The 12,996-nt window shown below is 43.8% G+C and overlaps 1 protein-coding gene across 2 annotated transcripts in view; it reads right to left on the bottom strand.

Moving 5' to 3' along the window:
- Positions 1-248: 248 nt before the first annotated feature.
- Positions 249-12,996, bottom strand: part of LOC125459760 (cadherin-5-like) — a 53,693-nt gene continuing 40,945 nt past the window's right edge. For both annotated transcript variants that reach the window (XM_048546574.2, XM_048546575.2), the window contains exons 11-12: positions 7,345-7,593; positions 249-2,980 (exon numbers count right to left, since the gene is read on the bottom strand). In XM_048546574.2, the coding sequence (XP_048402531.1) occupies positions 2,493-2,980; positions 7,345-7,593 (737 nt within the window). In that variant the 3' untranslated portion in view covers positions 249-2,492. The remainder of the gene's footprint in view (positions 2,981-7,344; positions 7,594-12,996) is intronic.

The raw sequence follows: 12,996 nt of genomic DNA, 5'->3' as shown, positions 1-12,996 counted from the left end.
GTTATGATCAGGATGTAGTCACATGAGTCTGTGTGAGAGTGTGATGTTTGTGTAGGAGGCTCTGTGCATTTAATCACAGCAAGGCAGTTATTGTCCTTCAGAAGAGATTGACCAGAACATGGTTCTGGGTGTTATTAATATTAATATTAAAAATTAATATTCAAATATTAATTCTAGCTTTACTGTCCCATTATTGTTGTCAACCAGTACTCTTGAACAACAGTTATTCATGAACGTTATAAATCTTTTATTAACAAATTTTCTCCAAACAAAGAGCCTTGTAATGACAGGGTGTTCAATACAACACAGTGACACCAGCCACAGGATAACCATTACCCATGGCCAACAAAGTACTGATAAAATTATTACAAATACACATTCCTCTTAGGAAGGCACACACGTGAAATCCCTATTGCTGATTGCTTCAAGATTTTTTTAAAAGTTACGTTCAAAAATAGTTCTTTTTTTAAAAAAAGTTATGATAAAATCCTTTGCACAAGAGGTGTAACCCTTTACAAGCTGTGTTAAATCAATCTAAAGAGTTAAGACATTTAAAATGCAACTAAACATGCTAATGGCTTTGAACAAAATTCATTAAAGTATATTCCAGATGAGATAGGCCTGAGTGTTTCCAAAGTTACAGAATGAAAATGCCCAAAGCTCTTTGAATTTCCCCATAAAGGCAGCTCCTGATTGGAAGGCAGTTAAAGCAAGTTGAGGAAACTGCAAATTGTAACCCCCATTGCAAAAAAAGTTTTATTAAAGTTCTCCTCTTCTGCTTTTTCTTTTACAGTATTGGAATGTTTCATCAATTGGGCAGTGGATGTACAAAAAGGCCATAAATATAAGATAATCATTTAAAACCGACTGAATCTTCTGTAGAAACTCCCCTGCTCAGAATATGTGGATCACACTATGGCACGGTGACTTTGAGGGGAGTAGTATAGGTATGAGAGGGAATAAGAATCTGGGAGAAAATGAAAGAGAATTTGGATGAAGTGGAGGAAGCTCAAATGGAATAGAAAGGATGGGCTGAATGGCCTATTTCAATGCTGTTAAGTTCAATGCAATCTGGCGTTGTTCACCATCAGTGCAGCAGCGAAGGAGGCTCTGATATCTCCCAGGACAGCCTTCTGAGACTGAAAGTCAGATGAAAGAAAGACTTGCCACACCATCACTCCCTCTACCATCCCAGGTCGCCCCCACCAATAATCTGCAGTTCACTGACATTGCCTTGAACTAAACCAGGCGGTTCTGTGTGGGCAATGTAACACAGCATTATTGTAATGCAAGCCAAAATCAAGGAATCTGAAAGTTTACCCTGTGAATGTCTCTCACTTTTACAGTAGTGATTTAGTCCTTATGAATGTGTGTTGCAATACAATGGTGATGGCCTAGTGGTATTATTGTTGAGACAAATCCCTGCTAAGACTGAGATAGACAGGTTCTTGATTATCAAGGGGATCAAGGGTTAGGGGGAGAAAGCAGGAGAATGGAGTTGAGGAACTTATCAGCTGTGACTGAATGGTGGAGCAGACACGATGGACCAAATGGCCTAATTTCCCCTCTTACGTCTTATGGCCTTATGTGTAGATGGTGGAATTTGAATTCAATAAAAATCTGCAATGAAGAGTCTAATAATGGCATGAAACAGTTGTTGATTGTTGGGAAACCCATCTGGTTCACTAATGTCCTTCAGGGAAGGAAACTGCTCTCCTCACCTGGTCTGGCTGATATGTGACTCCAGACCCACAGCAATGAGGTTCTTCATTATCCATCCCTAATTGCGCAGAGGGCAATGTATGCTAGCCTAGGCAGGGACATTCATACTACGAGTGAAAACAAAGTGTTTGTTGTTAGTTAGTTATGAAAACAGGAAGGTGGACAGAACTAGGATACAGACCAACCACAAAGCTCTTGCTGTGTACTGGTAATGTCCCTACCTTGGGGTCGGGAGGCCTGGATGCAAATCCCACCAGCTCCAAAGGTGTGTAATGCATCCCCGTGGGAGAATCCAGGAGCCTAGGGCATCACCTCAGAGGGAAGGGTTCCCTCCTTTAAAACAGAGCTGAGGAGGAATTTATTCCCTCAGAGGGGAGTGAATCTGTGAAATTCTTTACTGGAGAGAGCTGTGAGGCTGTGTCATTAATAATAAGACAGATTTTTTTATTCAGGAAGGGAATCGGGGGCTAGAAAAGGCAGGAAAGTGGAGTTGAAGATTGTCAGATCAGTCATGATCTCATTGACTGGCGGAGCAGATGGGCTGAATGGCCTACCGTTGCTCCCCAATCTGAATAGGTTAGGTCAATTTTAAAAAAATGTACGTGGTCTAGTTGAACAGTAGAATGACCTAAATGACCTCCTCTTGTTCTGATGCTTTTGTGTTATACACACTAATGATCCAGTTAGTTTTCATAGCTTTGTTCCTCATCCCATTCGGTAAACTCCCCTACCCGAATAAAAACACAAATCACATCTCTCTCTCACTTGTTTCAATATTCTCCAGTCTTCCTATACGGATCTGATCCGTAAAGTTCGGCCAGCATTTGAAACCGGGGTCCCCAGTCATTGAGAAAGTCGTAATCCTGTTCAGAGTCGATGGAGGAGATGTCAAGGGAGCTCAGTGAATCGGCGACTGAGTCCGCACCTTCGTAGCCGTAGACGTGGAGCGTGTCGTAGGGCAGACCATCTCTGTCGCCGTCTGCTTCATCCTTCTTCATCCTGACCACTGAGCCCATGTCGTTGTTGGGCTTCCTGATGGGGGCATAAACGGGGCTGCAGTTCATGGTCTGGGCTGGCTGGGGGCCGTTTACACGCAGGGAGTTGAGCACCGTGATGTCGAAGCTGTGGGTGTCCATCTCTCCACCTCCTTCTTCATCGTACCTCACCAACTGCTCCCGGATTTCACCCGGAGGCTTCACCAGCCCGACAAAAGCATTCTTCTTCTGCATCTTGTGATAGACTATCGGCACTACCAGCACTGAAGGGAAAGGAGGAACAAAGTCAGTCATTTTCCAAGAGGAGGAAGTATGCTACAACTGTGCTGTATGTAACTGGGTGGTCTTGCCCCTTTAAGGGATTGGGAGCGGGGGATGCGGATCCAGCAGAGGCCCACTGTGAACCTGAGAGGACAGAAAATAAAGTATTTCCCGTACAAATTTACCCTCTCTCTGCCACGTGTTGTATTGCTTGCTCCCGTGAACCACAAACACAATAACAGGCCCTTGCATTTATATGGCACCTTTAGTAAGCTTACCTGCGTTGCAGCACTTAACTTGAGCTTTCATAAGTTAGCCAAAATAAACATCTGCCCTGATGAAAAGTTTGTGCTAAGATAACAAGCTGGTAATTAGAAAGCTCACTGGTTTTAATATGCATCTGTGCGCTAAAGAATGTGCATTTGGATTAAATGTTGTAACTTAATCCTAATAGACTAAACTGTCACAGTAAGTCCGAAAGGCTGGGGTCTTAGCTTAAAACAGATCAGGACATTATATGTTAATGGGACCATTTAGCAGCGAAGCAAAGAGTGCTTTGTCCACAGAACTGTGTTCTGTAAGTATTATATGGTTGACTGGATGATGTAAAACAGCAGAACAAGCTAAGGTTGAGGTCAAAGTTTGGTAAAACCAAGAGGGAAGCCTCTTTCCAGAGAAAACAAACAGGTCCAAGTGAGTCAATGATCAAACTGGCTGTGGTTTATAATGTTTTCCAGTGACCAAACTGCTGGAGACTGGACAGTGTGAGAGTATGACCACACAGCCTGTCTTTAAGGACAAAGGATATAAGACAGCCTGCCTCAGAGCAATTGTTAGCTCGGGGGCACGTGCTTAGTGACTGGAGATTGAGACAGAGCAGACCAATCACATGTTTTGGTCTAATCCTTGGATACATCCACATAAACCAGATCAATGTAAGTATTGAATGAGCAAACTCATTACTTTTGCAGTATTGACATGTAGTTTGCTTTAAGAAAGAACATTGGATGTATATAAAACAAATGTGTAATGTACACTGTTGTTAGAGCTGCTTTGAGTTATTGATATTTGGGGCCAATCTGAAAAGCCGGGAATTGAGGGAACAGAAGCATTCAAAGATTACCAAGTAAGATTAAGTAGGTATTGATGGACGGAGTATGGTAGCATAATGCTTATGACACTGGGGAGACTATTTCAAAGGTCTGGACAAACGCTCATGAGTTTTTAGACATGAGTTCAAATACCACCGCGAGGCTGGAGAATTTGAATTTAATTTACTTCAAGGGATGTGGAAGGAATGAATCAGGCCCAGTTATGTTGGATCACAAAGATACTGGGTGTCCCTGAATTATGAATGCTGGTGCTTACAAACATTGTCTCATACAGAGCTGACAGACAAATGTTTCCTATACTAACAAACGGCAGTAAAAAAATTCCACAGCTTTACTCAGAGAAGAAATTCCTCCTCATCTCTGTCTTAAACATGAGACCCCTTATTCTGAGATTATGCCCTCTGGTCTTAGACTTTCTTACAGGGGAAACAACCTTTCCATATCTTCCCTGTCAAGTACCCTATCAATCCTGTATGTTTGAATAAGGTGGCCTCTCATTCCTTTAAACTCCAATGAATTCAGGCCCAACTTGGGTGGCAGGGTTGCTGAGTGGTTAGCACTGTTGCCTCCCAGTGCCAGGGGCCTGGTTTCGATTCCAACTTTGGGTGACTGTGTGGAGTTTGCACATTCTCCCTGTGACTGTGTGTGTTTCCTCCCGGTGGTCTGGTTTCTTCCCACAGTCCAAAGATGTGCAGGTTATGTGGATTGGCCAGGTTAAATTGCCTATAGTGTGCAGCCTGGGCAACAATGGGCACTCTGCAGTCTTTCTCCATTTAAATAATATGCAACTCCTCTATTCTTCCCACCAGAGAGTATAATCTCACAGTTTCCCTGCATTTCTATTCTATCTGCCAAATTCATGCCCATTCACTTGTTAGCCATGGGAAATGTGGGTACAGAGTGGGGAACTAGGTCTGGGTGGCAGGTTCTTCGGAGGTTCAGCATAGACTTAATAGGCCAAGTGGTCTCTTTTTGCACTGTAGGGATTCTAACTTACTCAACCTCTCTTCATAAGAAAATCCCCCCAAACCTGGGATCAATCCAGTGAAATTTTTCTGGGTTGCCTCCAACACCATTATATCTTTTCTTGGATAAAGAGACAAAATTATTCACAGTATTCTATCTCATACCTCGTATAATTTTATATTTCATTTTCTTTGCAACATTCCATCTGCCTTCCCTATTACCTGCTGAACTTGGACGCTAGCTTTTTCTAATTCATGGACGCAAGGATTCCCAAGTCCCTGTGTTCTGTAGCTTTCTGCAGTCTTTCTCTATTTAAATAATACTCAGCTTCTCTATCCTTCCCACCAAAGAGCATAATCTCACATTTTCCCATATTGTATTCCATCTGCCAAGTTTTTCCCATTTGCTTAACCTGTCCGTATCCATGTGCAGATTCTTTGTGTCGTGCTCACTACTTCTATCATCAACCTATCATCAATCTGAAATTTTTAAAAATCCACTCCAATGATGTCCTTTAGGGACAGAAATCTGCTGCCCTTATCTGTGTTAACTCATGTGACTCCAAGCTGTTGAATGGAAACAGTTGAGCAAGCCAGTCTGTTCAAGGGCATTAGGACGTTCGTGAACCAGACAGGTATGCCAACACAGTACACGCAGTCTCTAGTTTGCAAACGTGTTTCACTTTGCAGTCCATTTGTAAGTCAATTTGTATGCAGGTTGGTATACAATGTGGGACAATATAAAGAAAAAAAAAATCTATTATTTAAAATTAAGAAACACAGTCTGGTGGGGTAAGATTTGAACACACATTACCAGAGCCTCAAGCTACCTGCTCGGAGAGGATCAGTAATAAATTGTAGACCTGTGCAGAAAGGCCGAGTTGGGTTTTTGTGGGTTTCGATGCTGTGTGAATTTCTGAGCCTCAACTGAATTTAATGGCAGGATTCGGAATCAGCAACAGCCACCAGCCCCTGCATGTAATGGAGGGAACACTGGGATAACACAGTGTGTGGAGCTGGAGGAACACAGCAGGCCAGGCAGCATCAAAGGAGCAGGAAAGCTGACGTTTCAGGTCGGGACCCTCCTTCAGAAATGGGGCAGGGGGAAGAGGGCTCTGAAATAAATAGAGAGAGCAGAGGTGGGGCTGGGGAAGGTAGGTGGGTTGGTGATAGGTAAGTGCAGGCAGGCAATGATGGGGATTGCTCAGTGAGGTGGGAGGAGCAGATAGGTGGGAGAGAAGATGGACAGGTCAAGGAGGCGGGGATGAGAGGGAGGGTCTGGTTATGAGTTCCTCTAGCTCCACACTGTGTTATCTCAGACTCCGGCATCGGCAGTTTTTGCTATCTCCCGGAGGGAATGCTGCACTGTCAGAGGTGCTAGGAAACCTTAAACCAAGGCACCAACTATCTTCAATGGATGTAAAATGTCAATTTGAAATTAGGCCAGCAGAGTTCTGTTTATTGTCTGAGACAATATTTGCCCCTCAACTGGCAAGACAAAAGAAGAGGTTGCGATTTATTATTTTTTATTATCATTTATTATTTTATTTATTTATTTATTATTATTTTATCTATTTATGTCATTTATTATCACACTGCTGGTTGTAAGACATTGCTGTGTGCAAATGGACTGTTGTGTTTTCCACATTACAATAGCCTCAAGAAAAGTATTTTATTAACTTTGCAGCACCTTCTGACATCCTGTGGTCGTGATAGGCGCTACACAAATGCAAATTCAGCATATCCACAATAACTCTTACCAATTTTTACAGATGTATCGCAACAAGTATCCTATCTGGATGCATCGCAGTGTGGTATGGCAATTTCTTTGCCCAAGATTGCAAGAAATTGCAGAGGGTGATGAACACAGCCCAGTCCATCACGAAAACCAGCCTTCCTTTCATTGACACTATCTACACTTCCTGCTGCCTTGAGAAAGCAGCCAACATAATCAAAGACCCCTCCCACGCTCTTCCATTGGAAAGAAGATACAACAGTTTGAAAACACGTGCAAAAGATTCAAGAACAGCTTCTTCCTCGTTGTTATCAGATTTATGAATGGACCTCTCGTATATTAGAGCTGATCTTTCTCTGCAGCTTCTCTGTAGCTGTAACACTACATTCTGCATTCTGTTCTGTCACCCTGATGTACAAGTCCCCCTTCAATGACCATCCCGTCACTTGATGGAGAGTTCTTGAGATGTATTTTGAAAATAAGAAGGGGCAGTATCAGAGAGTGGGACAAACAGCACAAAAAGACAAGTGACATTGCTGAAGACGTTGACTCACTGATAGCAGCGATGATGCAGAGGAAGACAATCAGCAGGACAGTGACGGTGACTCCTGAGGTGAGCGGAGCAAAGTGCCGGCAGTTTATTGGATTCCTGTCTCGGTCGCAGGAGCACACGTTAATCTCCAGTTTCTCGGTGCTGCGCAGGGATGGATTCCCATTGTCAGAGATGTTTATCAGCAATGAGAACTTGCTGGCCTCGTTTTGATCAAAGCCTGCCTGTTTGACAGTGATATTTGCCGTGTTATCTAGGGAGGAAAGAAGAGAGAGACAGAGTGAGTAAGAGTGAAATGGCAAAGCCAAGAAAGACAGGATGAGCTTTGTTGCTCTCCACTATCCTGTGCCATTGACCCTTCTCTCTCCTAGGAAGGCTTCATAAGAACTTAGAACATCGAACAGTACAGCACAGTACAGGCCCTTCAGCCACGATGTTGTGCTGACCTATTATCCCACTAAGATCAATCTACCCTGCGTACACTACATTTTACTATCCTCCATGTGCCTATCCAAGAGTCGCTTAAATGTCTCTAAAGTATCTGACTCCACTACCACTGCCGGCAGCACATTCCACACACCCACTGCTCTCTGTGTGAAGAACCTACCTCAGACATCTCCCCTACACCTTCCTCCAATCACCTTAAAATTATTCCCCCCTCGAAATAGCCATTTCCACCCTGGGAAAAAGTCTCTGACTATCCACTCTATCAATGCCTCTCATTATCTTGTACACCTCTATCAAGTCACTTCTCATCCCTCTTTGCTCCATCGCACAGAAGGTACTGCGTGGATTTATTAGAATGGTACCGGGGATGTGGGCTTCACTCACTTGGCCAGCATTTGTTTAGCATCCTGAACTGCCTTGAGCTGAGTGGCTTGTTGAGCTATTTCAGAGAGCAGTTAAGAGAGAATCACATTGCTGTGGGTCTGGAGTCACATATAGGTCAGACCAGACGGGAATAGCAGATCTTCTTCCCTGAAGGTCATGAATGAACCACAGAAATACAGAAGACAACCACTGAGAGCCCATTGTGTTTGCAAAACCAGATGGGTTTTTACAACAAATGATGATAATCATTACTGAGAATAGCTTTTTAATCCCAGTTCCCTAATTCGTTGCATTACTGCAGTCTATAAATCTCTGCAGGCGTGGTGGTTTTGGCCTCCTATCCTCAGAATAGAAGGCTGCTGTTGTTGGCTAATTAGCAGTCCCAATCTACTACCAAGTCTATGAGCAGAATAGCAACAAGGGAGATGAGAAGTTTTCTTTCATGTAAGAATGTGCTGCCTGCAAGGACCGTGGAACAGATTCAGTAGTAACTTTCAAATTGGTTTGGAATAATTTGGATAAATACCTGCAAAAGACATTTTTGTAGGGTTTGGGGAAAGCATGGAGCTGCAGTGGTGGAATTAATTAGCTCCTCTAGAAACTCAGCACAGATGTGCTGTTCAAATAGCTTTATCCTGATCTCCTATTAGCTTCAGGGACTCACTCAATAATGCTTTCTGACTCTCTAATTGCAACAAGGTTCTTTGCTTCTGACTGGACACAGCACACAGTGGACTGCAAAAGTCCACATTTGCAGGTACCATTTTGATCTTTTAACAATTCAGGTTCAGAACAGAGAGGCCTTGATCAGATCAGCCATGATCTTGTTGAATGGGAAAGCTGTTTCAAGGGACTGCATGGCCTACTCCTGTTCTGAATCTGTGTGATGACCTGTGTGCTAATGATGTGACACTGCCATTTAGTTTCTGTGGTTGATTGTTTGGTTAGCTGTGCACATAACTGAATCTGTTAGCACCCACACAGATTCTACAACAGCAGAAACTATAGCTGCAGAACCTATAGATGTTAGTTGGCAGAATGACCTGGGCTGCAGAGGAGACATTGAAAGCGTGCTCAGTGTATCTAATCTAACCCTGTATCATTTTAACATATTGTTCAATTATCTGTTGTAGTGAGTAGAGGTGGCTGACTTGTTTTAAAAATGAAGGGTCTCCTATTACCCAGGATCACAGAAGTGTCCTGAGACTGAAGGAGACCATTCAGCCCATCATACTTGTACCAGCTCTTCAAAGGAGCATTATTCACCAAATGCCTGTCCTTTCCCACATATCCTTGCACTTCTTAAAAATTAGAATAACCATCCCATGCCCCTCTTGAATGCCACAATTGAAGCCACCTCCACCACATTTCCTGGCAGTGCATTCCATACCCTAATAACTCACCGAGTGAAGAAGATTTTTCTATGTCATTTTCAGATCACTTTAAACTGATGCCCTCTCTTTCTTTTTCCTTTCACAAGCGGAAACAGCTTCTCCCTATCTACTCTATGCAGCACGCTCTCGATTTTGAAAACGTCTGTCAAATTTCCTGTCAATCTCCTTCTCTCCAAGGAGAACAGTCCCAAATTCCTTAATCTATCTCCTCACCACTGAAGTTCCTCAATCCTGGAACCATTCCAGTAAACTGCTTCTGCACTTTCCCCAATATGTTCACATCTTTCTCATAATGTGGCACTAGAACTGTACACAATACTCCAGGTGATGCTGAAACTGCCCTATAAATCTGTTTAAGCTAGTAGTGAGGAGGAATCCTTTGTCTCGGAGGGTCATGAATATTTCAAACTGTCTTCCCCAGACAGAGGTGTACATTTTGGAATATAAGAACTGGATGAGGCCATTGAACCTGCTTTACCAATCTGATTCATGGCTGATTATCTCCTCAGCCCCACTTATCTGTGTTATCAGCACATTCCCTAATGTTATTCAAAAACCTATTGATATCTATCTTAAACCTGCTCAACGTCTGAGCTTCCACAGCCCTTTAAGGTAGAGAATTCCAAAGACTAACCTCCCTCTGAGTGATAATTTCTCCTCATCTCAATAGTGGATGTCCTGCCCCTTATCCTGAAGTCATGCCCCTGGTTCTCAAGTCATAAGCACAGAAGCCGATCCCTTGGTTCAACTTGTCTGTGCTGATTAGATATTCTAAATTAATTGAGTCCCTTCTGCCAGCATTTGGCCTATATCCCTCTAAACCATTCCTATTCATATACGCATCCAGATGCCTTTTAAATGTTGTAATTGTACCAGCCTCCACCACTTCCTCTGGCAGCTCTTACATACACGCACCACCCTCTGCGTGAAAACATTGCCCCTCAGCTCCCTTTTAATTCTTTCCCCTCTCATCTTAAACCTATACCCTCCAGTTTTGGACTCCCCTACCCTAGGAAAAAGTCCTTGGCTCTTCACCCTATCCGTGCCCCTCATGATTTTATAAACCTCTGTCAGGTCACCCCTCAGGCTGTGACGCTCCAGGGAAAATACCCCCAGCCTATTCAGCGACCAGCCAAGCGATAACTTCAGACACAGTCAGTGAGTATTAGAAATATAAAAGTAGATGGAATTTTGATCAACAAAGGGCTCAGAAGTTTATGGGGAGCTGGGAATGTAGAGTGGAGGCCACAACCTGATCAGCCATGACTTTGTCAAAAGGCAGAACAGCTCGAATGGCTGAATGGCCTCCTCCAGCTCCTAATTCAGGCATGATCTCTCACTGGCTCGGCGGCATTCACTTTCATTTATATAGCAGCATCTTTAGTGTAGTGGAATATTGAGGTGCTTCTCAGAACATTATAAAACAAATGGATTGAACAAACAAAAAAAACCCATCAATTGAAAAAGCATGCATGAGGATTGTGGGAAGTTGAAGGTGATGGTGAGGGTAGGGTGACGAAGGTCATGGCCAGATGTGTAGGTTTAAACAAGTGTCTTAAAGGCAGAGAAAAGAATAGTAATGTTTGGGGTTGAAAGATACCAGAATTTAGGTTTTAGGTCTCAAAACTATCCAGGACAAAGTATTCTGCTGGATTGGCACCCAACTCACTAATTCGTACATAAGAGATAATGGGAACTGCAGATGCTGGAGAATCCAAGAATATAAAGCGTGAAGCTGGATGAACACAGCAGGCCAAGCAGCATCTCAGGAGCACAAAAGCTGACGTTTCGGGCCTAGACCCTACTCTCATCAGAGAAGGGTCTAGGCCCAAAACGTGAGCTTTTGTGCTCCTGAGATGCTGCTTGGCCTGCTGTGTTCATCCAGCTTCACATTTTATTATCACTAATTCATACATCCACTTTCTCCACCGACACTCAGTAGCAGCAATGAGTACAATCAACAAGATAGACTGAAGTAACTCACCAAGGGTCTTTGGATAGCATCTCACCAATAAGAGACAATCTAACCACCGCCTCTCCATTCAACGGTGTTACTATCATTGCATCCCTGACTATCAACATACTGGGGGTTACCATTGACCAGAAACTCAACTGGACTCACCACATTAACAAAGGAGCAGGCCAGAGGCTCGGAATATCGTGGTAAGTAACACACCTCCTATCTCCTGTCCACCATCTACAAGGCACAAGTCAGGAGTGTGATGGAATACTCCCCACTTGCCTGGATGAGAACAGCCCTATCAACACTCAAGAAGCTTAACACCATCCAGGACAAAGCAGCCGCTTGATTGGCACCACTCCCTCCACCACCGACACTCAGGAGCAGCAGTGTGTACTATCTACAAGATGCACTTCAGAAATTCACCAAAGATCTTCAGACAGCAGCTTCTAAACCCAAGATAACAAAGTGTGGAGCTGGATGAACACAGCAGGCCACGCAGCATCTTAGGAGCTTTTGTGACCCTAAGATGCTGCTTGGCCTGCTGTGTTCATCCAGCTCCACGCCGTGTTATCTCAGATTCTCCAGCATCTGCAGTTCCCATTATCTCTGATACAATTTTAACCTCACTGCGAGGCCTCTTCCAGGGATGCCTAACCTGAAGAAGTTACCCTCCTCAGCTTTTGTGCTCCTAAGATGCTGCTTGGCCTGCTGTGTTCATCCAGCTCCACACTTTGTTATCTCACCTTCTAAACCCACGACCACTTCCATCTCGAAGGACAAGGGCACCAGATATATGGGAACACCACCCCCTGCAAGCTCCCATCGAAGTCACTCACCATCCTGACTTGGAAATATATCATCGTTCCTTCACTGTCGCTGGGTCAAAATCCTGGAATCCCCTCCCTAATGGCATTGTGGGTCAACCCACAGCTGGTGGATTCAGTGGTTCAAGAAGACAGCTCACCCTCACCTTCAAGGGCATCTAGGGATGGGCAATAAATGCTGTCCAGCCAGCAATGCCCACGTCCCACAAATGAATATTAAAAAAAATCCGTGACCATTTACATCTAGAAGGACAAACAGCAACAGACATATGGGAACACCATCACCTCCAAGTTCCCCTCCAAGACACTCACCATCCTGACTTGGAAATATCTCACTGTTCCTTCACTGCCACTGAGTCAAAATCCTGAAATACCTGCCTAATGGCATTGTGGGTGTCCCACATGTGACAGTAACGGTTCAAGAAGGCAGCTTACCCCCTACCTTCTCAAGGGCAATGGGGGATGGGTGGCAAATGGTGGACCAGCCAGCAATGCCCACTTCCCATGAATGAGTAAAAATGGATGTTCTCTGGTTGCCAAGCCTCCTGGAAATGGAACAATTTCACCGCAACAACTCCACCAAACCTTCACAATTTGAAGACTTCCTATTAAATCTTCTTTGTAAGGATGTTCCTCAGAGGAAG

This window comes from Stegostoma tigrinum, chromosome 16, assembly GCF_030684315.1.
Source record: "Stegostoma tigrinum isolate sSteTig4 chromosome 16, sSteTig4.hap1, whole genome shotgun sequence".
Lineage (NCBI taxonomy): Eukaryota > Metazoa > Chordata > Chondrichthyes > Orectolobiformes > Stegostomatidae > Stegostoma > Stegostoma tigrinum.
Note: the sequence above shows the minus strand (reverse complement) of the source record. Positions and strands in the feature narration are given on the sequence as shown.